This window comes from Oncorhynchus kisutch, linkage group LG2, assembly GCF_002021735.2.
Source record: "Oncorhynchus kisutch isolate 150728-3 linkage group LG2, Okis_V2, whole genome shotgun sequence".
Taxonomy (NCBI): Eukaryota; Metazoa; Chordata; class Actinopteri; order Salmoniformes; family Salmonidae; genus Oncorhynchus; species Oncorhynchus kisutch.
Genome location: NC_034175.2, coordinates 72,133,267 through 72,160,257, shown reverse-complemented (window position 1 = coordinate 72,160,257; position 26,991 = coordinate 72,133,267). Strand labels below are relative to the sequence as shown.

At 41.9% G+C, this 26,991-nt stretch overlaps 1 protein-coding gene and 1 long non-coding RNA gene across 8 annotated transcripts; one reads left to right on the top strand and one right to left on the bottom strand.

The window, feature by feature from the left end:
* The first annotated feature begins 580 nt into the window (after window positions 1-580).
* Window positions 581-16,294, top strand: pknox1.1 (pbx/knotted 1 homeobox 1.1). 7 transcript variants are annotated; one of them, XM_031801230.1, is made up of 11 exons: window positions 581-668; window positions 2,366-2,429; window positions 3,695-3,804; window positions 4,024-4,195; window positions 4,827-5,015; window positions 5,762-5,876; window positions 6,151-6,248; window positions 6,592-6,720; window positions 7,959-8,035; window positions 8,214-8,377; window positions 11,828-16,294. In XM_031801230.1, exons 2-11 carry the CDS (start codon window positions 2,376-2,378, stop codon window positions 12,001-12,003), a joined length of 1,284 nt encoding a protein of 427 aa, XP_031657090.1. In that variant the 5' UTR covers window positions 581-668; window positions 2,366-2,375; the 3' UTR covers window positions 12,004-16,294. The 7 variants fall into 7 exon arrangements, with proteins under 7 accessions (XP_031657090.1, XP_031657079.1, XP_020317274.2 ...); XM_031801219.1 differs by having other exon boundaries at window positions 5,762-5,906; XM_020461685.2 differs by having other exon boundaries at window positions 596-668; window positions 2,341-2,429; window positions 5,762-5,906.
* Window positions 16,295-21,808: 5,514 nt separating this feature from the next.
* Window positions 21,809-24,853, bottom strand: LOC116356293 (uncharacterized). Its single transcript, XR_004204810.1, has 2 exons — window positions 24,702-24,853; window positions 21,809-23,098 (listed from the first exon to the last, which is right to left on the bottom strand). It is a non-coding gene; the product is annotated as an uncharacterized LOC116356293 (long non-coding RNA).
* Window positions 24,854-26,991: the final 2,138 nt, after the last annotated feature.

The following is a 26,991-nucleotide window of genomic DNA, read 5'->3' as shown; positions in this document are numbered from 1 at the left end:
TTGAATAGTGCTGTATATGCAAATATTTTTTATCTACGTTCTATTTTAACGACTCCCGGTTTTTGACTCTCTCTGCTCGTTCAGTACACATCCCGTTGACCTAATTATCACAGAAGTACAATCACAACACTGCACATCTGAGAATGGATCTTCGTCTGTAATAATACATTACCCACTGTTGTGGGAGGAGGATAAGGCTCCTTGTAAAAGTCACAATGTCAAGTTAATTACATTCATTTCATTGTTATAACAAATCAAATGTATTTATAAAGCCCTTCGTACATCAGCTGATATCTGAAAGTGCTGTGCAGAAACCCAGCCCAAAACCCCAAACAGCAAGGCTTTTCATAACAGGCTTTTCATTTTGCCTTGACCTAGATTAAAGAGCAGCATTTTGCCAGGCATTCAACCAGCAAGATAGACCGTCATTGTAAATAAGAATTTGTTCTTAACTGACTTGCCTAGTGAAATAAAGGTTCAATAAAAATAAACAAAAAAGCCTAGATTTGGGGCGAGAACAAGGCATACCGGACGTCACATCTCCTCCCCGTCTCTATAAATATTCATGAGACAAATATCCTGCGTGACCATGCGCGATGACGCAGCACGACAACTGCGGATCCCGATTGCTGCAGCCGCTTGTCAGTGTGACGAAGATTGGCACTCAGGTAAGCTGTCACTCAAAATCTTCTTTTTTCCGTTCCCTATCAATCAAACCAATCTGGGCCGCACAGAATAATGCCTAGGGCAAAAGCTCGGGAGGTGGGGAGGCCAGTGGAGTTCATGTAGCATTGAATAGATGGCCGGAGCCAAGGAAGATGGAAATTACTCGAGGAAAAAAAAAATGTCGGCGTTTTAGGGAGAGGAGGGGGGTGGGAAAGAAGGATTCTGAAAAAGCAAGGGCGACAGCTAGAAGCAAGGCCCCAGCCAGTGTACTCTCTTCCAGTTGAATCGCGAGTGGCACAGGGGAGGGATAGGCAGCTGTCCCTTGCTTGATTGATTGATGTGGGCAAGATTTTTCGAACTAAAATTAGGAACTAATATTTATAAATACATTTACGAATAGCAATAATATTTTAATACAATGTCAATGCATATGGGATGAAATACGCACTTTATATGCACTTTAATCAGCAGCATTTTGTCATGTTACTGTATTTTCGCGCAGCTACCTGTGAAAGCGGCAGCTGATCCGTCTCAGACACCGCTGTAAATATGGCGCTTCTGCTTAACTTCACCATTGCAAACTAACGTTTTAAAACAAGGACTCTTCACTTGGTGTTGCGGCCATGAAGAGAGTTAATGCATATTACATTTAGTACACCTTTGAGGCTGTTATCGCCTAATTTAGTGGGCAAAAGGAACAATTTGCAATGTATTAGCTAGTAAGCTAACTAGCTAGATAGTTGCTTTCGTAAATAAACCAGCTAACGTTAGCTATTTTGTTTAGCGACCTTGTCTTGAACAAGTAAACGTTCGCAATAAATGTAGTTTAAAGTTCTCTGAAACTGAATTTTTACTTCACTGAATTGTCTCACCCCGACAGCTTTTCCTTCATATGATTGAAAGCTAATCCAATAATTGCTTGCTAATGCTAAACCATCAAGAAGCTCTACTAGTTGGCTTTGTTGCTGCGAGAAATGGCAGCGATAAAAGCAAGTCGGGTTTTAACATGGTGGGTGTGTGCCATCAGTTAGGACCGTGGACATTAACCTGGTTTCACGATAAGACATGTATGATTCGCACCATTGTCGTATCCTTGCATACGAACGTAAGTCAAAGACGTGCACAAAGCTGTACATTTCGAATGCAAGCGTATAAACTACGTAACATTTTGTTCCCCCCCTTATAGCCTTTGTTTCCTAAGCCATTTATATGTAAATATACATGCATATTTCATTCTCGTTTTGACGAATACCTTACAGTCAAATAGGTAGCTGCATTATCGTGTATGTTATTGCACTACAGGGAGTAGATCATCTCTGTCAGAGCAATCCAGCATTGCCATGCTCTATTCATAAACATGGGCAATTAATCAAGTGGAAAAGTGGAATGTAATCGTGTTTAGGCCATTAAAAACATTCTTTATTTCTATGGTTTAGACTACAATAAGGGTCAAATATTTATAGCACTTGGTCTTTCAAAGAGGGAAAAACAATTCAATAGATTTTCACTGTAGTTTTGCAATTTACCTCAACCCTTCTCCATAGTGCAGTATTAGTCCAATATTGTTTACCAAATACAAATGTCCGTTTTTGTCATTTGTCCTGTTTTCAAATAATCTCCATTTTATCATGAAGAGTAATTTATACTATAATAGCCTTTTTTAATTCTCAACAGTGTGTGGACCTATGTGTTTTTCTAGGTCCGCCAACATGATGGCTGCCCAGTCGGATTCCATAGACAAGTACCTGGAGGGAGAGCAGCAGGTGGGTCAGAAGGACAAATTTAGTCTGAGGCTCAGCTTTGCGGCCTACTTAAACCACGAGCATGGGTGTAAGGGAAGATTTGAAGTTCTTGAGTTGCTTATTTGAAGTTTGGCAATATTTTTTATCCATCATCAAAAAAGTTGAACTACTGTCATTTTTACCTGCAGAATGTTTTGGGGTGTATTGTAATTCCTGAAATTATTTATTACTATGTATTTAGAATGTATTGCCACAACTACAGATGAGCAGCTTCTATCCCAAGCGATAAGGCTGCTGAACAATTAATCAAATGGCCACCTGGACTATTTGCATTGACCCCTCCCCCCTTTGTTTTCACACTGCTGCTACTCACTGTTTATTATCTATATCACTTCACCCCTACCTACATGTACAAATGACCTCAATTACCTCAACTAACCTGTTTATTATCTATGCATAGTCACTTCACCCCTACCTACATGTACAATGACCTTGACTAACCTGTACCCCTGCACATTGACTCTGTACTGGTACCCCCTGTATATAGCATCGTTATTGTTACTTTAATTTTTAATTTTTTTTACATTTAGTTTATTTATTAAATATTTTTTTAACTCTATTTTCTTAACTGCATTGTTGGTTAAGGGCTTGTAAGTAAGCATTTCACAGTAAGGTCTACACCTGTTGTATTTGGCCTATGTGACAAATAAGATTTTATTTTGATTTGAGAAAATGGTGAGGACATTTTACTAACTTGAGGTTTTCCTGCTATAGCAAAGAAGTATTTTTTTAGAACATTTGCTCTCAATCAAAGCCATTGTTGGTTCAATCACATGGCTGGAGATGGGATTTATGTTCTTAGAAGTGATCCTGGCTAGCTGCTGGTAGGCAGTGTGAAAATATGAGCGGAGGAGCACGTGAAGGTGTCTGAATTAATTTGCTCAAAGACAAGCTTGGTGCACCTATCGGTAATGGATAAACATGATATGCCACGACTCATCTTTCTATTCTACTCCCGTCCAAAGAGATACTGACAACCTCTGTATCATTCACCCATTTGAGAATAATTTAGGAAGGCTATTTCCTTCCATTGTGTACTGAGAAAACAGTCCTCCAACCTATTACCAATGCCAACAGTCCTCCAACCTATTACCAATGCCAACAAGACCAATCTTCTCACGGCTTATTTAGTAGTTGTTGAGGCATGGTTCTGAGCGTTACCTAACCACTACTATTGCTCCTCATTCTGCTTTCATCTCATCTCCCTCGCTCCCGTTTCTCTCCAGATGCTGGGGGCGGAGCAGGCGGACGGTGACGAGGGTTTGGAAGCAGCCTCCAGTCCAACCCCCACTGAGCCCCAGACCCCCATGGATGTAGATAAGGCTTCCATATACCGGTACACCCCCTGACTCTGTTGGCCCCCTGACAAAGCTTTGGTCAACTCCTACCTCAATTACTTTCAAAAAGGACATGCTGCTGCAGTCGGTCGTAGATGTTGTCGGTGCTTATGTGCCCTACTAACGAAAATATGGAGTAAACACGACCACATGTAACATAAAAGTAAATGATGGTAATTTAGTGACGTCTCTTCCTGTGTCTGTGTGTGTTGTTGCAGGCATCCCTTGTTCCCTCTCCTGGCCCTGCTCTTTGAGAAATGTGAGCAGTCGACACAGGGCTCAGACTGTGTCACATCAGCCAGCTTTGATGTGGACATTGAGAACTTTGTCCGCAGCCAGGAGAAAGAGGGCAAAGCCTTCTTCAGTGAGGACCCTGATCTCGACAATCTGGTGACCTCCCTCATTTGCTGTTAATATTCTTTGGAATGATTTTCCATCTAATCAAATTTTATTTGTCACATACACATGGTTAGCAGATGTTAATGCGAGTGTAGCGAAATGCTTGTGCTTCTAGTTCCGACAATGCAGTAATAACCAACGAGTAATCTAGCTAACAATTCCAAAACTACTACCTTATACACACAAGTGTAAAGGGATAAAGAGTATGTACATAAAGATATATGAATGAGTGATGGTACAGAGCGGCATAGGCAAGATGCAGTAGATGGTATCGAGTACAGTATATACGTATGAGATGAGTATGTAAACAAAGTGGCATAGTTCAAAGTGGCTAGTGATACATGTATTACATAAAGATGCAGTAGATGATAATGACCTCTAGTGACACTATTCGTACATTTCGTACATTTTAGCAAATGACACATGGAAAGTGAGCTACTGTTTCATTTTGTGCTGTTTGATGAAGCCGGTTGGCCACGTATAAACATTACAGCCTTATACTAAAGTATCTACCAGTGGAATAAATGGTGTATTTACTATAACAGACTACTATGCACATGCCATTTTCAATGAAAACGTCCTGGCCTCTCATAACTCCTCTCCCTGACCTTTAACCCCATAGATGGTGAAGGCCATCCAGGTGCTGCGGATCCACCTGCTGGAGCTGGAGAAGGTCAGCGACCTGTGTAAGGACTTCTGCAGCCGCTACATCTCCTGCCTCAAGACCAAGATGAACAGCGAGACGCTGCTGAGTGGAGAACCTGGCAGCCCCTACTCATCTGGACAGGGTTTCTCCCCCACCAAGATACAGGTACACACACCCTGCCATACAGATATATTTTGCTGTCGTCATACACACCCATTATGAATCCACAATACACACACCCTTGTATAGTGCAATACACACACCCTTGTATAGTGCAATACACACACCCTTGTATAGTGCAATACACACACCCTTGTATAGTGCAATACACACACCCTTGTATAGTGCAATACACACACCCTTGTATAGTGCAATACACACACCCTTGTATAGTGCAATACACACACCCTTGTATAGTGCAATACACACACCCTTGTATAGTGCAATACACACACCCTTGTATAGTGCAATACACACACCCTTGTATAGTGCAATACACACACCCTTGTATAGTGCAATACACACACCCTTGTATAGTGCAATACACACACCCTTGTATAGTGCAATACACACACCCTTGTATAGTGCAATACACACACCCTTGTATAGTGCAATACACACACCCTTGTATAGTGCAATACACACACCCTTGTATAGTGCAATACACACACCCTTGTATAGTGCAATACACACACCCTTGTATAGTGCAATACACACACCCTTGTATACTGCAATACACACACCCTTGTATACTGCAATACACACACCCTTGTATACTGCAATACACACACTGAATCTGTAAAACATAGATCACACCTTGCCTATTATATACACACGATGCTATATATTGACCCATGAAGACTCCGTTTAACCTGTGTGTGTGTGTGTGTGTGTGTGTGTGTGTCGTGCAGACGTCCAGCTCTTTCACAGGAACCCTCAGTCCCCAGGGGATTGTGGTGCCAGCATCGGCCCTGCAGCAAGGCAACGTCACCGTGACAACAGTCAACCCCACACAGGTTATAGCAGGTATGTCACCCTGGCATACAACAACCACAGGTAGAGCCTCAGACGCTAACCCCCACCGCCCTCACCTCAATAAGAATCACAGTGGCGGTTTCCCAACCACAGATTAAGTTTAGTCCTGGATTATATTTCAATGGAGAGTCCAGGACGAGCGAGGCTTAATCTGTGTGCTGGAAACCGGCCCTTAGCGTACAGCTGTCTGTTTCTGTACCAGCAGTTTATGAAAATAAATAAGGACTACTCTGAAAGCATTGTTGGGTCCTTGTGTTTCTTCCAGGTGGCACAGTCTACCAACCAGTCACAGTAGTCAACTCACAGGGCCAGGTGGTTTCACAGACCCTCTCGCCCCAGACCATACGCATCCAGAACACACAGGTAAGACACACACATCTGGATGCTAACATTTACTGCCTTCTGAACAACGCTGCCCCGCTGAACAGCCCCCCCCACGCTGAACAGCCCCCCCCCATGCTGAACAGCCCCCCCCCACACAGTGCCCCGCTGAACAGCCCCCCCCCACGCTATCCCGCTGAACAGCCCCCTCCACAGTGCCCCGCTGAATAGTCCCCCCCCCCACGGTGCCCCGCTGAACAGCCCCCCCCTCCACGCTATCCCGCTGAACAGCCCCCACCACGGTGCCCCGCTGAACAGCCACCCCCCCCTCCCCCCACATGATAAATGTGAAAGAATATGGAAACCTAACTGTAACTTTCTTCAGCTCCAGCTGCAGCTCAACCAGGACCTGAGTTTCTTCAACCACGACGACAGCTCACCCAAGAACAAGCGTGGGGTTCTTCCCAAACAAGCCACCAACGTCATGCGCTCCTGGCTCTTCCAGCACATTGGGGTGAGTAGAACACAGGCACACTCTATAGGTTTACAACCTGGAACGATTCTGGGATTTGATTGGCTTGGCTTGCAGTGAAAGATGAAAACACTAACTACTTAAAGGAAAGATACACCCATTTTGAATGTTATATTGTTTTTGTGCATCTCTGAGTGATGTTATATCTATTCCCTGGGTCATTTCATGTTTTAATTTGTAGCTTGAGTTATTGGCGTTTTTAAGCAGGCAGAAACCTAGCCAGTATGACGTAGTATTGTGATAAAGTCTCTCTCACTACCCTGGAATACGACTTTTAGATGGTGAAAACGTCTATCATACACGTCAGATTTCAATACTGGCCGACGTCATAACTCGGGAGGATGTCTTCTCTCGTATGAGCCTATGATTTGTATTTTTACGATACTCCTACCTCGAGAAATGTCATTTAATCACATTTCTCCTTTGTCTGCCTCTTCAGTCCTGGTTGCATTGCATGGTGCCGTTGCCAGAGATATTATAGAAAAGAGATAGTAATCCAATGAATGAAGGAACGAATAATGCCCCACCCAGCAGACTGTCGACCAATTGCTTTCACGTTGTCATGCTTCGTCACGCGGTTGCCAAGCTAATCGCCACACAATTCCTTCTCAAAGACAAATGTCGAAAAACGTGCCTATTTTCCTCGAAAGTATGTAATGTTACGATTCCAAAACTACATGATACTACAGATAACAGGTTAATTATCTCAGAAGAAAATTGTAAAGTTGTACTTGTCGATGAAATTTGTGCTAATATTTGGGTTTTGAGCCAGCGTCTAATAGACTCCCATTCACTCTGTGAAGGAGATTGCTTTTTGTCCCAGAATGGTCCAGATTGCACACGCCAACCCATTGACGTAGCATGGGCAAAGTTTCCCATCTCCTCAAAAGTATTTCTGCCTTTGAAAATGTCAGACTCCACTCTGTGAGCAACGTTACATGCTGATATGTTCTTTGGTATTATTGTGTGTAGCTAGCTAGCTGGCCAGCCCGTAGAGAAAGCATTTCATTGTGGATTTGAGCTGCAACAGATTTCCACAAATGTTTTTCCCTGTTGCTACCAACCTTATTATGACGGCAAAATTAAACATTTGTTCACAAAAAAATATTGTTCTTAATATTGTTATTTAACACATTTAATTAGTGGTTTTGGGTGGATTTTTCCTTTTAATGACTTATTTTAATGGCTTTAATTTAATGACTTTTGTCTTATTTCTATAGCACCCCTACCCCACAGAGGATGAGAAGAAGCAGATCGCTACCCAAACTAACCTGAGCCTCCTCCAAGTCAACAACTGGTGAATTACATGAACCCATGCCACACTACCATGAACTATCACCTAAGATTATGAAATACTATGAAGAACGACCTCTCCTAGCGTGAACCAATCCAATAATGTGTCAAGTTTAGTTATTGGTCCAAACCCCTTGTTTCCCCTCTCGTGATTGGTCCAACCTTTCTTCCTTCTCTCTCAGGTTCATAAACGCGCGGAGGCGAATCCTGCAGCCCATGCTGGACGCCAGCTCTTCGGAGACACCCAAAACCAAGAAGAAACCTCCTCCGAACAGGCCGCTACAGCGCTTCTGGCCTGACTCCATCGCCACGGGGATGACCCAACAACAGGTCCAGATGCCAGATGGTACTTAAAAATATATATATATTATTTCACCTTTATTTAACCAGGTAGGCTAGTTGAGATCAAGTTCTCATTTGCAACTGCGACCCTGACCAAGAATAAAGCAAAGCAGTTCAACACATACAACAACACGGAGTTACACATGGAATAAACAAAACATACAATCAATAATACAGTAGAAAAAGTCTATATACAGTGAGTGCAAAGGAGGTAGGATAAGCGAGGTAAGGCAATAAATAGGCCGTGGTGGCGAAGTAATTACAATATACCAATTAAACACTGGAATGGTAGATGTGCAGAAGATGAATGTGTAGGTAGAGATACTGGGGTGCAAAGGAGCAAGATAAATAAATAGATACAGTGTGGGGATGAGGTGGATAGATGGGATATTTACAAATGGGCTGTGTACAGGTGCAGTGATCTGTGAGCTGCTTTAACAGCTGGTGCTTAAAGCTAGTGAGGGAGATATGAGTCTCCTGCTTTAGTGATTTTTGCAGGTCGTTCCAGTCATTGGCAGCAGAGAACTGGAAGGAGAGGTGGCCAAAGGAAGAATTGGTTTTGGGGGTGACTAGAGAGATATACCTGCTGGGGCGCGTGCTACGGGTGTGTGCTGCTATGGTGACCAGTGAGCTGAGATAAGGTGGGGCTTTACCTAACAGAGACTTGTAGATGACCTGAAGCCAGTGGGTTTGGCGACGAATATGTAGTGAGGGCCAGCCAACGAGAGCGTACAGGTCGAAGTGGCAGGTCGTATATGGGGCTTTGGTGACAAAACGGATGGCACTGTGATAGACTGCATCCAATTTGCAGAGTAGAGTGTTGGAGGCTCTTTTGTAAATGACATCGCCGAAGTCTTTATGAAGTTTTACGAGGGTATGTTTGGCAGCATGAGTGAAGGATGCTTTGTTGCGAGGTAGAAAGCCGATTCTAGATTTAATTTTGGATTGGAGATGTTTAATATGAGTCTGGAAGGAGAGTTTACAGTCTAACCAGACACCTAGGTATTTGTAGTTGTCAACATATTCTATGTCCGAACCGTCCAGAGTAGTGATGCTGGACGGGCGGGCAGGTGCGGGCAGCAATCGGTTGATGAGCATGCATTTATTTTTACTTGCGTTTAAGAGCAGTTAGAGGCCACGGAAGGAGAGTTGTATGGCATTGAAGCTTGCCTGGAGGGTTGTTAACACAGTGTCCAGAGAAGGGCCAGAGGTATACAGTGCCTTGCGAAAGTATTCGGCCCCCTTGAACTTTGCGACCTTTTGCCACATTTCAGGCTTCAAACATAAAGATATAAAATTGTATTTTTTTGTGAAGAATCAACAACAAGTGGGACACAATCATGAAGTGGAACGACATTTATTGGATATTTCAAACTTTTTAACAAATCAAAAACTAAAATTAGTCAGCCCCTTTACTTTCAGTGCAGCAAACTCTCTCCAGAAGTTCAGTGAGGATCTCTGAATGATCCAATGTTGACCTAAATGACTAATGATGATAAATACAATCCACCTGTGTGTAATCAAGTCTCCGTATAAATGCACCTGCACAGTGATAGTCTCAGAGGTCCGTCAAAAGCGCAGAGAGCATCATGAAGAACAAGGAACACACCAGGCAGGTCCGAGATACTGTTGTGAAGAAGTTTAAAGCCGGATTTGGATACAAAAAGATTTTCCAAGCTTTAAACCTCCCAAGGAGCACTGTGCAAGCGATAATATTGAAATGGAAGGAGTATCAGACCACTGCAAATCTACCAAGACCTGGCCGTCCCTCTAAACTTTCAGCTCATACAAGGAGAAGACTGATCAGAGATGCAGCCAAGAGGCCCATGATCACTCTGGATGAACTGCAGAGATCTACAGCTGAGGTGGGAGACTCTGTCCATAGGACAACAATCAGTCGTATATTGCACAAATCTGGCCTTTATGGAAGAGTGGCAAGAAGAAAGCCATTTCTTAAAGATATCCATAAAAAGTGTTGTTTAAAGTTTGCCGCAAGCCACCTGGGAGACACACCAAACATGTGGAAGAAGGTGCTCTGGTCAGATGAAACCAAAATTGAACTTTTTGGCAACAATGCAAAACGTTATGTTTGGCGTAAAAGCAACACAGCTCATCACCCTGAACACACCATCCCCCACTGTCAAACATGGTGGTGGCAGCATCATGGTTTGGGCCTGCTTTTCTTCAGCAGGGACGGGGAAGATGGTTCAAATTGATGGGAAGATGGATGGAGCCAAATACAGGAACATACTGGAAGAAAACCTGATGGAGTCTGCAAAAGACCTGAGACTGGGACGGAGATTTGTCTTCCAACAAGACAATGATCCAAAACATAAAGCAAAATCTACAATGGAATGGTTCAAAAATAAACATATCCAGGTGTTAAAATGGCCAAGTCAAAGTCCAGACCTGAATCCAATCGAGAATCTGTGGAAAGAACTGAAAACTGCTGTTCACAAATGTGCTCCATCCAACCTCACTGAGCTCGAGATGTTTTGCAAGGAGGAATGGGAAAAAATTTCAGTCTCTTGATGTGCAAAACTGATAGAGACATACCCCAAGCGACTTACAGCTGTAATCGCAGCAAAAGGTGGCGCTACAAAGTATTAACTTAAGGGGGCTGAATAATTTTGCACGCCCAATTTTTCAGTTTTTGATTTGTTAAAAAAGTTTTAAATATCCAATAAATGTCGTTCCACTTCATGATTGTGTCCCACTAAAAATACAGTTTTATATCTTTATGTTTGAAGCCTGGATTGTGGCAAAAGGTTGCAAAGTTCAAGGGGGCCGAATACTTTCGCAAGGCACTGTATACAGAGAAAAGAGTGAGTTTGTGCTACAGGATGCAAATTTCTGCTTGAAAAAGCTAGCCTTAGCTTTCCTAACTGCCTGTGTATATTTGTTCCTAACTTCCCTGAAAAATTGCATATCACGGGGGCTATTCAATGCTAATGCAGAAGGCCCCAGGATGTTTTTGTGCTGGTCAAGGGCAGACAGGTCTGGAGTGATCCAAGGTCTATATCTGTTCCTGGTTCTACATTATTTTTTTATTTTTTATTTGGCATGTTTATTTAAGATGGTGAGGAAGGCACTTATAAAGAATAACCAGGCATCCTCTACTGATGGGATGAGGTCAATATCCTTCCAGGATACTCGGGCCAGGTCGATCAAGTACTGACTTGCTACACTACTCATTAGATAAGCACTGCTATGTATCAAGAGTTGCTAGAGCTGTTGGCTATACTTGTTTTTAAAGTAACTAGGCGCAAGCGCTTTCTGCAATGGAAATGATGGTCACAAGGAGAATTCAGTCACAAGGCAGATTCAAGGCTCCCTTGTTAAAGCGACTTATTTCACAATGGGACTCACTTTGTGTGGAAATAAGACACTGGAGAAAAACATGAGCGCTATCTGTGATGTCACTGACGTCCTCTCCTGGTCGTCTGTTCACCAGGAACCACGGTGATGATGAGTGTGGAGGGTCTCCGGAGCCTGACGTCAGACGGTGCCACGCTGGCCGTGCAGCAGGTGATGATGGGCGGGCACAGCGAGGATGAATCAGGAGACAGCGAGGACGATGATGACGACATGGTTGGGCTGGGCCTGGACAACAGCGACTCCTTGCAGTAGGACACAGACGTACTGTACACACACACACACACACGAAGACATACACACTTAAAAACAAACTTTAATATGTGTGTGTGTGGTGGTTAAGACCTTCAACTGACCCATTATGTAGGTAGGCTGATAATGAATGAGGCGGGCTGATAATGAATTGCAACACACACTTAGAACCAAATCAGTGCCATTTTTGATGCTCTGCTAAAAAATAGGATGGCTCAGATTATGTATGTACTGTAGATAGACTGGTATTGCATCGCGTGTACACAATGTAAGTATACGTTCTCTCGATCGGTTTACACAGAGCACAAGCACTGACACACTCCTGATGTCCCTTTTAATGAATGGAGTGTCTTGTGTGTGAGGAGTTCGATTTCAGAAAGCGTTTTTACTACGTCGTCTGCTTGTGTAGGCCAGTGTTTTTCTGTATATTATCATTGTATGTTCCAAAAGGCTGAGAACGGAAGCAGCAACAAACAAAAAAAGAATCATCATTTTGATTTAATCTCTTGTTGGATGCCAACACTTTCAAGTTATATCTGTAATGGGTTTTGTTCACTTTGCATGCCTGTGTTTGACTCCATGTGCCCACTCTGATTAGGACTGGCTTACAGGCAGAGCTCATGGTGTACAGGAAGACCCTATAGGTCCAGAAAAGCCCATTAGGAAAATTAAAGTAAAAGAGGCTTATTTTTATAATACAAACATGAGAAGTATGTTTTTTGTTTGGTGTTCTCTTGTTTTGTTTGAAATGTTTATGTACAAAGGTTTTGTTATTGAAACTAGCGGCCCTGTTTTCCAGGGTCCAATTCAGTTTTCTAAATATTGATGACAAATGAGAAGAGAAAAAAATGGATTATGTCAAATGGTTTTTAACACGATCCGAAAAAGGCCTTATTTACAGTTAACTGCCAAAATAATGGAAACACTTAAGTAAGTGAGGGATACAAAGTATATTTAAACCAGGGGGTTCTACACAGGGTCTGGTTCGGGAGTTTAATTAACACATTAACATCCCATCTTGCTTAGGGTCAGGTATTAAAAATGCCCAGTTGCTGATTTATTATGGCTAGAAGAGGTCTCTGTGACTTTGAAAGAGGGGTCTCAAAGAAGAACAGGCTGGTTTAAAGTGTGTGTGTTTGTGTGTTTGTCTCAGTTACCAGATCTCTACCAAATTGAACACTTATGGGAGATTGTGGAGCGATGCCTGAAACCGCATTTTCCACCATCAATAGAACACCAAATGATGGAATGTCTCGTAGAAGAATGGTGTTGCAACCCTCCAGTAGAGTTCCAGAATGGTGTTGCAACCCTCCGGTAGAGTTCCAGAATGGTGTTGCAACCCTCCTGTAGAGTTCCAGAATGGTGTTGCAACCCTCCTGTAGAGTTCCAGAATGGTGTTGCAACCCTCCTGTAGAGTTCCAGAATGGTGTTGTATCCCTCCAGTAGAGTTCCAGAATGGTGTTGCAACCCTCCGGTAGAGTTCCAGAATGGTGTTGCAACCCTCCGGTAGAGTTCCAGAATGGTGTTGCAACCCTCCGGTAGAGTTCCAGAATGGTGTTGCAACCCTCCGGTAGAGTTCCAGAATGGTGTTGCAACCCTCCGGTAGAGTTCCAGAATGGTGTTGCACCCCTCCGGTAGAGTTCCAGAATGGTGTTGCATCCCCCCCAGTAGAGTTCCAGAATGGTGTTGCATCCCCCCCAGTAGAGTTCCAGAATGGTGTTGCACCCCTCCAGTAGAGTTCCAGAATGGTGTTGCATCCCCCCCAGTAGAGTTCCAGAATGGTGTTTGTCCCCTCCAGTAGAGTTCCAGAATGGTGTTGCATCCCTCCAGTAGAGTTCCAGAATGGTGTTGCATCCCTCCAGTAGAGTTCCAGAATGGTGTTGTATCCCTCCAGTAGAGTTCCAGAATGGTGTTGTATCCCTCCAGTAGAGTTCCAGAATGGTGTTGCATCCCTCCAGTAGAGTTCCAGAATGGTGTTGCACCCCTCCAGTAGAGTTCCAGAATGGTGTTGCACCCCTCCGGTAGAGTTCCAGACACCTGTAGAATCGACTTAACGGCACATTGAAGATGTTCTGATGGATCCTTCTGGCCCCTACACCCTATTCAGTTGGGGTTTCTGTTATTTTAGCAGTTACCGGTATGTTCTTTTTGTAAAGACAGAACTATAGTGAAAAGCACAGAAGGCCTAACTAGTAGAAGCTACACTCCCCTACGTTTTTTTAAAAATTTATTTGGACAGTGAAGCTAAAACTTTTACTTTGGCACTTCAGTATACTCCAGCATTTTGGGATTTGAGATCACATGTTTATATGAGGAGACAGTACAGAAAGATATCTTTTTCATTTGAGGGAATTTTCATACGCATCTGTTTTATAGTTTAGAAATTAATGCACTTTATGTATCTAGTCCCCTCCATTTGAATTACTATTTGGACAAATTAACTTTATAGTGTTTTAACAGTTTGTAAAACAAATTGTGGTATTTGGTCCCATATTCCTTGCACACAATGACTGCATCAATCTTGTGACTCTAGAAACTTGTTGGATGCATTTAGTTTGTTTTGTTTGTTTTTCGGATTATATTGTGCCCAATAGAAATGATTTTAAAAAATATATATTTTTCTTCTGTATAACTAGACAAGTGAGTTAAGAACAAATTCTTATTTTCAATGACGGCCTAGGAACAGTGGGTTAACTGCCTTGTTCAGGGGTAGAATGACAGATTTTTACCTTGTCAGCTCAGGGATTCGATTTTGCTATCTTTCGTTTAATAGTCCAACTCTCTAACCACTAGGCTACCTAGAGAAATTCATGGTGAATAGTGTATTGTCATTTTGGAGTCACTTTTATTGTAAATCAACACTGCTACGTTAATGTGGATGCTACCATGATTACCGGTAATCATGAATTAATCATGAATAATGATGAGTGAGGAAAGCTAAGGGCATAAATGTCATACCCCACCAAAAAATGCTAACCTCTTGTTACTGGTAATGGTAAGAAGTTAGCATGTATTGGGGGCATGATCTTTGTGAGTCTGTAGATGCATGAAGTGCATTCAATTTCTAAACTGTTAAACAGATATGTATGAAAATAGCCTCAAATAAAAGGTGACTTTCTGTACTGTCACTGTCAAATTAAACATTTTAGTGTCACTGTCCAAGTAAATACATAGGGCTATAGGGAAAGTAGGCAACGGAAGCTAAACTACAGTAGAGAGGCATAGTAATATGTTACATTGACAATTGCAGTTGGGATTGAAATTCAGAAATATACTAGATTTGCAGTACCCTCATTTTCTGCAAACAAGTCCAGTTTTGCCAGTATGTCATTTAAAAAAAACAAAAACATTTATAGTAGTTCTGTAGATGTCACTCTCTTTTCAAGTGCACAATTCAGTATACTACGCTTATTGCAATGGTCATAGATATCATTGTACTTAGGCAGACAGATCCACAACACAGAGATACAGATGCAATCACAGTTTTAAAAAACCATGGCTATGTTGCATGCGTTTAATATTTTATTTATGTACATATACATATTGCATTAGAGGCAGAGAGCAGTAGGGATCCTCTGACCTCACAGGCAGCACATTGGTCCTCAGTTTGAGAAGGACTGGAGTTCTGTGGCTGATCTAGGGATAGGTTTTTAAGAATGTTTTCCAAATGCGCCATCTAATATTATTGCATAAAGTTCAGGGCCTTTTTATTGTTGGGAAAACCTGCACCAATGTACTGTATATTTCCAAACTTATGCTTCTATTTTCTGTCATTCAGGAAAAACTGACATGAGATTTAGATCTCCAGAGTGTTTCTGGCTCAGGGTCAGGTGGCTCTCAGCTGCTCTCTGTCTCTGTCTCTGTCTCTGTCTCTCTGTCTCTCTGTCTCTCTCTCTCTCTGTCTCTCTCTCTCTCTGTCTCTCTCTCTCTCTGTCTCTCTGTCTCTCTCTCTGTCTCTCTGTCTCTCTCTCTGTGTCTCTGTCTCTCTCTCTGTGTCTCTGTCTCTCTCTCTGTGTCTCTGTCTCTCTCTCTGTGTCTCTGTCTCTCTCTCTGTGTCTCTCTCTCTGTGTCTCTGTCTCTCTGTCTCTCTGTCTCTCTGTCTGTCTGTCTGTCTGTCTGTCTGTCTGTCTCTCTCTCTCTCTCTCTCTCTCTCTCACACTCACACTCACACTCACACACACACACATCTCTGCTGTTTTTTTTTTGTGTGTGTTTTTAAAAAATCTACTGTTGACTTTTCTCTGTTTTGCCTTAGAGCTTTTCTATTTTGGAATAAATGATGCTTAACCTCCTACTGTTGTGTTCCTCTGCCTTCATTGTGCTTGGTAGTAGACACGATTCGTGACAAAAGTCAACCCGACAAAGGTTATGGCAGGTATGCCAACATGGTGCCAAGCGTCGCCCATCCCTAACTTCATAGATGATATGACTGGGCTGGGTCTGGACAACAGCAACTCCTTGCTGTAGGATACACTCAAACGTTGTGTGCTCTGTTGAAAATATATATTATGGTGGTTCAAACCTACAACTGACCTACATGTAGAATAAGGCAGGCTGATAATGAATTGCGTACACACACTAGAACCAAATCAGATACTTTTTTTAAATGCTCTGCAAAAAATTAGATGGCTCAGATCTTTGACAGAATACACATATATATATTATGTATGCAATGTAAACTGAACAACAATATAAATGCAACAATTTCAAACATTTTACTGAGTTACCGAGTTCCAATTATTATTCAATTGAAATAGATTCAGTAGGCCCTGATCTATGGATTTCACATGACTGGGCAAGGGCACAGCCATGGGTGGGCATGGAATGGGCATAGCCCCACCCACTGGAGAGCCAGACACAGCCAATCAGAGTGAGTTTTTGGCCACAAAGGGCTTTTACTCAGCACCCCCTCATACGATCCCGCAGGTGAAGAAGCCGAATGTGGAGGTCCTAGGCTAGCGTGGTTACACGTGGCCTGCAGTTGTGAAACCGGTTGGATGTACTGCCAAATTCCCTAAAATTACATTGGAGGTGGCTTATGGTAGAGAAATTAACATTCAATTCTCTGGCTACAGCTCTGTTGGACATTCCTGCAAGTCAGCATGCCAATTACACGCTCCCTCAAAACTTGATACATCTGTGGCATTGTGTTGTGTGACAAAACTGCACATTTTAGAGTGGCTTTCTATTGTCCCCAGCACAATGCGCACCTGTGTAATGATCATGTTGTTTAATCAACTTCTTGATATGCCACACCTGTCAGGAGGATGGATTATCTTGGCAAAGGAGAAACATTTCTGGGATCTATTATTTCAGCTGATGAAACATGGGACCAACACTTTTACATGTGTTTTCATATTTTTATTCATGAGTAAAAGAAGTCACAATTAAGTTGCATGGAACTCACTCTGTGTGATAGACGGATATTGCATTGCACATACACACATTCTCATACACACACCTTCAATAGACTTTTCTATTCTGAGGTTGGTGACATAATTGAATTGAGAATGGGCTCGTGGTAATGACTGTAGTGGAATGGTATCAAACACATGGTTTCCATGGTTTCCAGGTGTTCGATTCCATTCCATTTGCTCCGTTCCGGACATTTTTATGAGCCGTTCTCCCCTCAGCAGACTCCACTGGTACACTCACTGAATCATAATTGTATTTATTACATAAACCTATAGGGTCTATTGAAACCATCAATGGCCACCAGATTCTTGTCAGCTAATCTCTCTTTTAACCATCAACAGCACTTAAATCACCCGCACACACCTGATCTCAATTGCTACCATTATTGTCCATCAGCGACATCTTTTGAAACTGAGGGGAAATGTTAATGCATGTGGTTCCCTCTGCTGGATAAAACCATAACTGCAACATGAGTATGCGATCTATTAACATGTGTCTACACAACATTGGCCCAGGGATGCTGCATGGCAAGAGCATTGAGAGCATGGCCAGTGTATTCAACCTTTTCTGGCCCATAAAGCGATTTTAGCATGTAAATGTTGGTGGGGCAAACTCCCCCCACATTTTTGGGGGGGATTTATGACTGCAAATCCACTACACAACACTAATCATGACATTAATTGCACTTCTAATGGTGACAAACGGTGCCCACAAACTGTTAGGGCCTGCTGTCCCAGCAGCAGAGCTTTCTATTCAACACTGTGTAGTGAATCCTTACCACCGCTACACCTGGCTATTAGCGGAGCCTTGTCTGGCAGCGAAACAGTTTAATCAGCCTCATTTACTGCCTTTAAAAAAAAACATAGCTGATATGGCTGACTTGCTTAAACAAATGTGTGGTTACCACTGACAATTGAGATGTACAGACTATGGCATGAGGGGAGGATGAGCAGATAAGAGGCGATCTGTAATTTAGACATAAGACATTAATGAGCGAGCTAGTCAATATAACCATTTGTAAAGCACTTTTGAAATGTACAGCAACAGAATTCAGAACATGGTCTGTTCTTACAGTATTCTCCCTGTACACCAAGTCAGAACAGTATTATAAATAAAGGGGCCATATAAGCAGACAATGAAAGCTCTTATAATATTTGATGATTACATTTCTCTAAAACAGGCTATAGGCTACATGTGCACCACCAAGTCAGAACAGTAGGCTAAGTTAACAGGGGGAAAGGGACCAAATTATTAGGGTGAGGCACATGGGCTAATAACAGCTTACTACACAACATGCACTTAGAATTACTTTCTTAGCTACAGTATACATATCTCCTTGGCATATTACATAATTTATGCAGCAGCATACAAGACATTTTTGGACTTGTGCTGTGCTCACTTGAACAGGAAGGTGGCGCGGTGGTCCTTGGGAAAATTGTCATCAAAGTTCTGGCATTCTCTGGATTTATGGTGCTTTCAAGACAACTGGGAACTCGAAGAAAAAAAACAGGTTGAATCATGACGTCAGTGATCTTCAGGTCGAAACTCTAGAAAGAGGACAGAGTTCCCGACTTGGAATTCCGAGTTGATTGACCGTTCAAAACATATTTTCCCAGTCGGAGCTTGTTAATTTTCAGAGTTCCCAGGTTTCTTGAACTCACCATAAATCCAGAGAATGCCAGACTTAGATGACAAAGTTTGATGACAATTTTCCCACAAGGATCGCCGCGCCACCTTCCTATTCAAGTGAGCCACAGCACAAGTCCACAAATGTCTTGTATGCTGCTGCATAAAGTTTGAGATTGGCCAGTTTCCAGTTGTTTTGAACGCGGCAGACGTCATGCTGGATTGAGAGCATGACCAGTGTATTCAACCTGTTCTGGCCCATAAAGTTGAACGTTTATCCATCTAAACTTGGAAAAGAGACCGTCAAACCCAGACTTGGACCACACTCCCACTCCCCTGAATAGCAGTCTAGTGATTGCTTTGCAACAACGCTTGCAGTTAGCCGTTGATTCCTTTCAAACCACTCATTGTTGAATTTGGAATTTCCAACTTGTTGTGTGATGTTTATGTCCAATGGCCGATGAGCACCGCTACATTTGATCTATAATTTCTCTTCATATGACCAGGGTTGAAAAGCATTTGCCAGTAATGGTCAACGTGATTCATGATGATGACTGCTTGTCTAGCTTACTAGCTAAGATTTTGAAAGTATAATTAGTCCAATCAAAGCTACTGTAGATATAACGTGACTTGACACGATTTTATCTGTGGCCAATGACCTTGAGCCTTCATGGATGGGCACTTTAATGTAACTCTTTGGCAGCACCCAAGGGGCTTGAATTTTCAAGCTCTCCCTGTAGATTTTGCTGCGACGTAGTGTCCCAATGAGTGACAGAACACTGGGACAATCACGGCACAACTAGAGAACATTGCCAACCCCCTACACTCCGTATTTTCCACTGGCTGCCCCACCACCACAGAAAGCACTGAGATAGGCTGAAACGCCTGCATTTTGGAGCTGCTTTACTCAAGAAAGCAACAACAAAAAAGACAGTTTGTATGCAGTTTATTAACTCAATGATTACATTTTTATTTTAAACATTATTTGCAAACTGATCGCCACTGCTTGACAATCATACCATTAATATGACTTTAGTGATGTAGATATGAAGCAGAGTAAAGCTTTAAGGATGTTAGGTACAGATACACACAGGATTAAACCTATCATAACCTGATACCTGATACCCTACCCCGTTCAAAGGCACTTAAATATTTTGTCTTGCTCATTCAAAAATCCTTTAACCTGTCATCTCCCCTTCATCTACACCGATTTAAGCAGATTTAATAGCGGACATCAATAATGGATCACAGCTTTCCCCCGGGTCAGTCTACAGTGCCTTCAGAAAGTATTCATTACCCTTTGACTTCTTACACATGTTGCTGTGTGCCCCAAACATAAGACTTTGTATTCAGGACAAAAAGTTGATTGCCTTGCCACTTTTTTTTTTAACAGTATTACTTTAGTGTCTTGTTGCAAACAGGATGCATGTTTGAGTATTTTTGTGCAGACTTCCTTTTCCACACTGTCAGTTATGTTGTGGAGTAACTAAAATGTTGATCCATCCTCAGTTTATCACAGCCTTTAAACTGTTTTAAAGTCACCATTGGTCTCGTGGTGAAATCCCAAAGTAGTTTCCTTCCCCTCAGCAACTGAGTAAGGGAGAACACCTGTATATTTGTAGTGACTGGGTGTATTGACACACTAGCCAAAGTGTAATTGACTTCGCCATGCTCAAAGGGATATTCAATGTCTTTTATTTTTAAGTCCCTTCATATATTTTTTGTACATTTAGGCTTGCCATAACAAAGGGGTTGAATATTTGTTTCAAGATAATCTTCATTTGTTAAATTCCCAAAACAGAAATCCACTTTGACATTAAGACGTGTACGCAGCGACATTTCTCAATTTAATAAATTATTAATTCAGGCCGTGACACAAAATGAGGAAAATGGGGTGTGAATACTTTATGAAGGCACTGCATGTCCATGGAAAGCAGATGTTCTGTACACGCCGCGTATGCTACCCTCATCTATTTGCACCCCATTCACAGAACCAATTTCGCCTCAACGTAAACGCTACAGCTTACGCAATATCAAGAGTTCAACTGAACACAACCCCTGGCTCATGTGCAAATTGACAATACTGTAAACCGCATCAAAATCCACAATAGGCCTATTGTGTTCATGGGCTAATCAGAACTAGGAAGCTGAACTTTGACATGATATCTGGTTCTTGTTAACGTGCCGCTTTACAACCAGTTAGCAAGTCGGGAACACTAGTTGCCAAGTTCCGACTAGCACTCGAACATTCTTCATAAGTAGTAATTCAGAGGCAACTCTCAAACCAGAATAATTGTAGGATGGACTACTTCCCTTCTCTGCGTTAGGTCAGATGGATCAACTTTCCGGCAAGGAGGGTGCTGCTGGTTAACTGGATAATCAACTCACCCTTAATGTACTTAATAGGATTTATGTTGTATGCTTAAACCAATCAACTTGGCACCATGAATAGCCCAGTTGCCATTTGTGGGTGGACACGACAGACCCATGTGTCCATAGCTAGAGCATTAGCTCACCGCGGTGGTCATGCAATTTAGATAGGCCGGATTTAATATTCAGAGCGCGAGCATAGCACAAAAAAATGTTGCACAACCTACAAAAGCCATGACATTTACAGGGGTTAAACATTATGGCTTACATCCACATGCATTGCTTTTACTCGCTCATGGGTCAGATTGGGGAACCGCAGTAGAAAATAATTTTATCAGTAGATTCACATTGTGGGAGAAAACACATTTAAGCGTTCAGAAATAAAAGTCACCCCCAGTGTCCTGAAATTATACATTTAATTTGCAAATTCACCATAATACATATGAATTAAAAGCTCAAGGATGTCCCATTGCAGTGTTGAGAAGTAGGTGTCCTAACATGTGCCCTCTGATATTCAACTAGCTTTATAACAGAGGTAAGACCTTGACTACATGTTCTCTTTCAACCCACAGAATGCTACTCACAATTTTCTTTTGACAACAATTCACTATTCAGCTGGAAGGACAGCAACTACAACAAAAGCAATATACTATATATCAAAAGTGGAAGTGAGGTGTTAATTTCATAATTATAGCACTCAAATGAATGACATTACTGCAAATATACATGGATGCATTATGGTCACCGGTGTAATTTTCAACTGAAGGTGTTCTGCAGCAGGACAATTCCCAGAGTCCTCAACAGGCCGGGACAAGTGCAATACCATACAAGTAAAAAGCATCGCTGCCTATCCCAACCTGCACAGAAAGGGATTGTTATTCTGACGAAGGATTAAATTAAATCACTGCTATGATCAGTTTTGCATGGATTTGCACAGCGGTACATTAAAAAAGCTGAAAGCAAACCAGCAAAACTAACCAGCGACCAGTGGCTCCATCCCCTCGGCGGCGTCTGCTGTAACCGGTGGCGATGAATGCATTTAGAAGTACATCAAGTGCTCACACTGCAGTAGATGGCCATAGAACTACCTGCACTATAAGCACTTTAATACTGCTGAAACCAGTTTGCACACTTTAACGTTGCCGTGGGTGGAAAGGGGTGTAGGACGCCCAAGAGCCCTCCATGCTGCTCAACCAATAACAATACATTTAAAAGATTCACCAGGACAGATGGACACACAGGCCACCGTCAGTTTTGCATAGATTTGCACAACTCCATTTCTCTTGTAGTGCAACTATGCAAAACTAGCAGAGATCTGCAAGGATAAATCATACACGTTTCATAGACCAGACGAGTCCCAGCCCTTATGCCAGAAGGAGCACGTAGGGCAGTAGGTGCTGGTCTACTTCACTATCTGCACTAGATGCACCTTAGCATAAGCACCAGTTAAGGTTCACACAATCAGTGTGCAGTGAAGCCAGTCACCGTGCCACTATAGTGCTTAAAGTGCCTTCACTGCAGTAGATATTAGACGACTACCTGCACTGTAAGCACTTTGACACTACAGTGACTGTTAGGCAAGTGAAGCACCCTTGCACATATCCAAAACCAACGATGGAATGGTTCTGGGCCAATCACTTGAACAGGGCGGCTGGATTCCAAGTGTACATCCCATCCCAATGGGTGCCTGGAAAAGAGAAGAGAAACAATTAATTGTAAAAGACAGACTACCAGACTATTTTAGCAAGTTCTATGGTCCTTTGGTTGAAAACTTTACCATGTTAGTTAAGAAACTAACCATAGCTACACTACATTCCCTGTAGCATCATGCACAAATATTATTTTTGCTTGGAAGACCCTGTATTACATGTTTTGCGACAAATTGAAAAGTCTCCATAATATTAGTTGGATAAATGTTGCTTGCAAGTGTTCACTTAGTTACACGCAGATATTTGCAGAGCAACACGCTACACAAAGCCATTTGTACACGCGGCAAGATCAAACGCGCAATCTAGAAACACGTTGCCAATTAAACCAATAGTAGAGAATCCTTATACGACATCAAAGCAAGTTTAAACATTGTATGAAATGCGCAGCTTGTGGCCGCGTCGTGGGAGCTGCACATGCGTTCTCAAACAATTCAAGAATCCCCCTCCCCCACGCGCTGCACTGACATGGCGCCGCTAAGTCCGCATTACCAACATTTACAACCACAATCAGTGTTAGCTGTAATACACAAATATAACCCATAATATTGTAATGAAACAAATCAATACAGTGCGTTTGTTGGTGGTTGAAATATGCGCCTTGCTAGTTGGCCAAGCGCACCACGCACACGATCGCAAAATCCGTAGGAATCCACACGGCAAAGCGCTGCATACAAAGCATGTGGTAGCAGGCTCACGGTAGCTGGCTAGCCCATGCCATAATACGTTTGTTGCGGTGAGAGCACCTTGCGTCTAATTTTGGCTAACTAGTGTTAGTCGTAAATCATACATTGAGAATAAACAAAATGTGGGTAACATTAATTATCAAACAAGGTAAGCAAAGAGCATTAACGCCAGCCATTAACGTTAGCATGCTAGCCCCCCGGCCTTCAAATCCGCGCATACTGTTCAACACTGTTGATATGTCATCGACTGCATGTTCAGGGCACTTAACACACACGCGTGAAACATTTTGCCCAGCGTTACCACAATCTTCTTTGGCTAGCCACCCGCTGATAACTATTTGAATGACTGGCCAAGTAAATTAAGCTAGATAAGTGCTCCCTAGTGATCGTTAGCTTGCGTAGTTTTCACAATCCAGCAGAGGCGCGGCCTGCTACTTCCCCCCATGTGTTACTGCATTGTTCTGGAGACACTTCAAAACGCACACCACTGAAGACAGTACACCAAATTAATTCACTTTATTTCCCGTCTAGCCAAATATAATAAAGAATTGACGAAATACAGCATTACCAGAAGTAACGCTCACTTCAGCTAGACACACTGCTCAAGAGGCATTGCAGAGGCAACAGCGCACGCGTTTCAAATACCGCTCATTCTAATAACCACGGAGGAGAGTGGCCATGCGCCTCTTACATTGCTTTAAAAATGTTCGTTTTAAAGAATATATTCCCGGTATAATTTAGGCAAATCTGTGGCAACAAAGTGCGCGAATAAGCACGGTTTAACTTCGAAAGTTGCATCCCAGGAAAAGGCTAACAACAGGTTTCTTGTCAATAACATGCGCGTACGAAGACACTCGCCTCTGAAATCCACCATCTTCACTCACTTGTGCAGACTTACCCTTTACGGTCACTGCTCCAGGCATATCTACGAAAGTAAACCACAAACTTGTAAATTGCACAGTAGCTAACAAAAATCGCATTGGTATTTGCTGCTATTTTGATTCGGCAGGACTTTGTGAATCGTAGTAAAATTGCGAAAGTGGCGCGAACATACCCTGCTTTTAACCATGTGGTGAATGAAGGGCGGCTCCCGCCGTTGAACGTAACTATCTACAACCCCCTCATTAGCATAAATAAACTACTTCCGATTTTGACCCTCCGCCAATCCAACACATGAGTTACAACAATGGCTGTGTTGGCCACGATTTCTCTTGTTCCAAGTTCTGTCGATCGGGTAATCGTCTATTTTAGATTGACTACGAATATATAAATATATAAATGATGAATAGATTGCAGGCTAGTGGAAGATAAAATACCAAAGTTCTTCAGCATCAGTCTGAACTATTTTCTGTTTTAGATTAGATAGGTTATGTAATTAGAATTAATTATAATAGGGATAATTAGTTAAATATATTTTAAATACGTGAGATGTACATAACTTTTTTTTTTAAAGTAGCAAAACTAAATATGGAGGGAAATCATGGTAACACTTAGCTAACACTGCAAGTATAATGCTTTATTACTTGTTCTGAACAATATAATTTATCATCTCGTATAATGAGGTTTATACTGTATGTTATGCCTATGAAGGACATTTGCAACAGACTCAAAACGCTGTTACTTAGTCAGGACCTTTATTAGACGATAGGCTAACATGATAAAGGTCTTGCAATGCTTTATAACAGCATCATAATGCATTATACCTGGAGGCTCTCAAAAAAAGGTTTACTTAAACATGAATGTTGTCTCCTTTGAACAGATGTTTTAGTTCAGGAGGAATATAATCATTAACAATCATTAAGACTAGTTATATTTGAAAGTCAATTTAACTACAGACATTTTGGCACTCCATATTTCTAAACTTTATTTCCCACTGTGATTAGCCTGTATGGGCGGCAGGTAGCCTAGTGGTTAGAGCGACGGACGATTTCGTGAAAGTGTTGCAAGATCGAATCCCCGAGCTGACGAGGTAAAAATATGTCGTTCTGCACCTGAACAAGGCAGTTAACCCACTGTTCCTAGGCCGTCATTGAAAATAAGAGTTTGTTCTTAACTGACTTGCCTAGTTAAAATAAAATATGCCTGTACTAAACCCCAAGTCTCAACTATAGTAACTCCCATTATATCCTTGGCAGTTATAGTGTGTCATGCAAATGCAATTATTTTTTTACATAATTTTTTATTTATTTCACCTTTATTTAACCAAGTAGGCCAGTTGAGAACAAGTTCTCATTTACAACTTCGATCTGGCCAAGATAAAGCAACAACACAGAGTTACACATGGGATAAACAAACGTACAGTCAATAACGCAATAGAAAAAAAAGTCTATGCACAGGGTGTGTAAATGTAGTAAGATTAGGGAGGTAAGGCAATAAATAATTACAATTTAGCATTAACACCGGAGTGATATATGTGCAGATGATGATGTTTAAGAAGAAATACTGGGGTGCAACAGAGCAACAACAACAAAAATAACAATATGGGGATTCGGTAGTTGTATATTTGCTGGCGCTTAAAGTTAGAGAGGGAGATATAAGGGGAGGGAGATATCTCCTCCAGCCTCAGTGATTTTTTGTTTGCAATTCGTTCCAGTCATTGATTAGGAGAGAACAACAATATGAATAGCTTAGTAGGCTATAGTGTCTTAAATATGATCAAAATGGGTGAACATGCAGACTGTAGTCTGTGTGACATGGTACTTCATCCTAACAGAAATGTACGAAGGTACCAGTGTAGTTGAAAGTACTCCAGTATATCAATGACTGACATGGATGATGGATGATGGATGATGTTTCCAACAAAAACAGAGATGACTAGCTTCATGCACACATTACACTGAGTAGTGAAGGGAAAACACGTACAAATCAAATCTAAATGTATTGGTCACATACAACATATTTAACAGATGTTATTGCGGGTGTAGCGATATGCTTGTGTTTCTAGCTCCAACAGTGCAATAGTATCTAACAATTCACTACAATACACACATCTAAAAGTAAAACAATGGAATTACGAAAAATATAAATATTAGGACGAGCAATGTTGGAGTGGCATTGACTAAAATGCAGTAGAATATAATACAGTGTATACATATGGGATGAGTAAAGCAGTATGTAAACATTATTAAAGTGACTAGTGTTCCATTATTAGAGTAGCCTATATACTGTACATGACTATGCATTTAGGG

Bases quoted from the DNA above. Each gene is read 5' to 3' on its own strand.
- pknox1.1 (XM_020461685.2), top strand. From the start codon at position 2,352: ATGTGTTTTTCTAGGTCCGCCAACATGATGGCTGCCCAGTCGGATTCC. The intron at 6,249-6,591 runs GTAAGACACACA...AACTTTCTTCAG, and splicing joins TACGCATCCAGAACACACAG to CTCCAGCTGCAGCTCAACCA. The intron at 8,036-8,213 runs GTGAATTACATG...CTTCTCTCTCAG, and splicing joins CTCCTCCAAGTCAACAACTG to GTTCATAAACGCGCGGAGGC.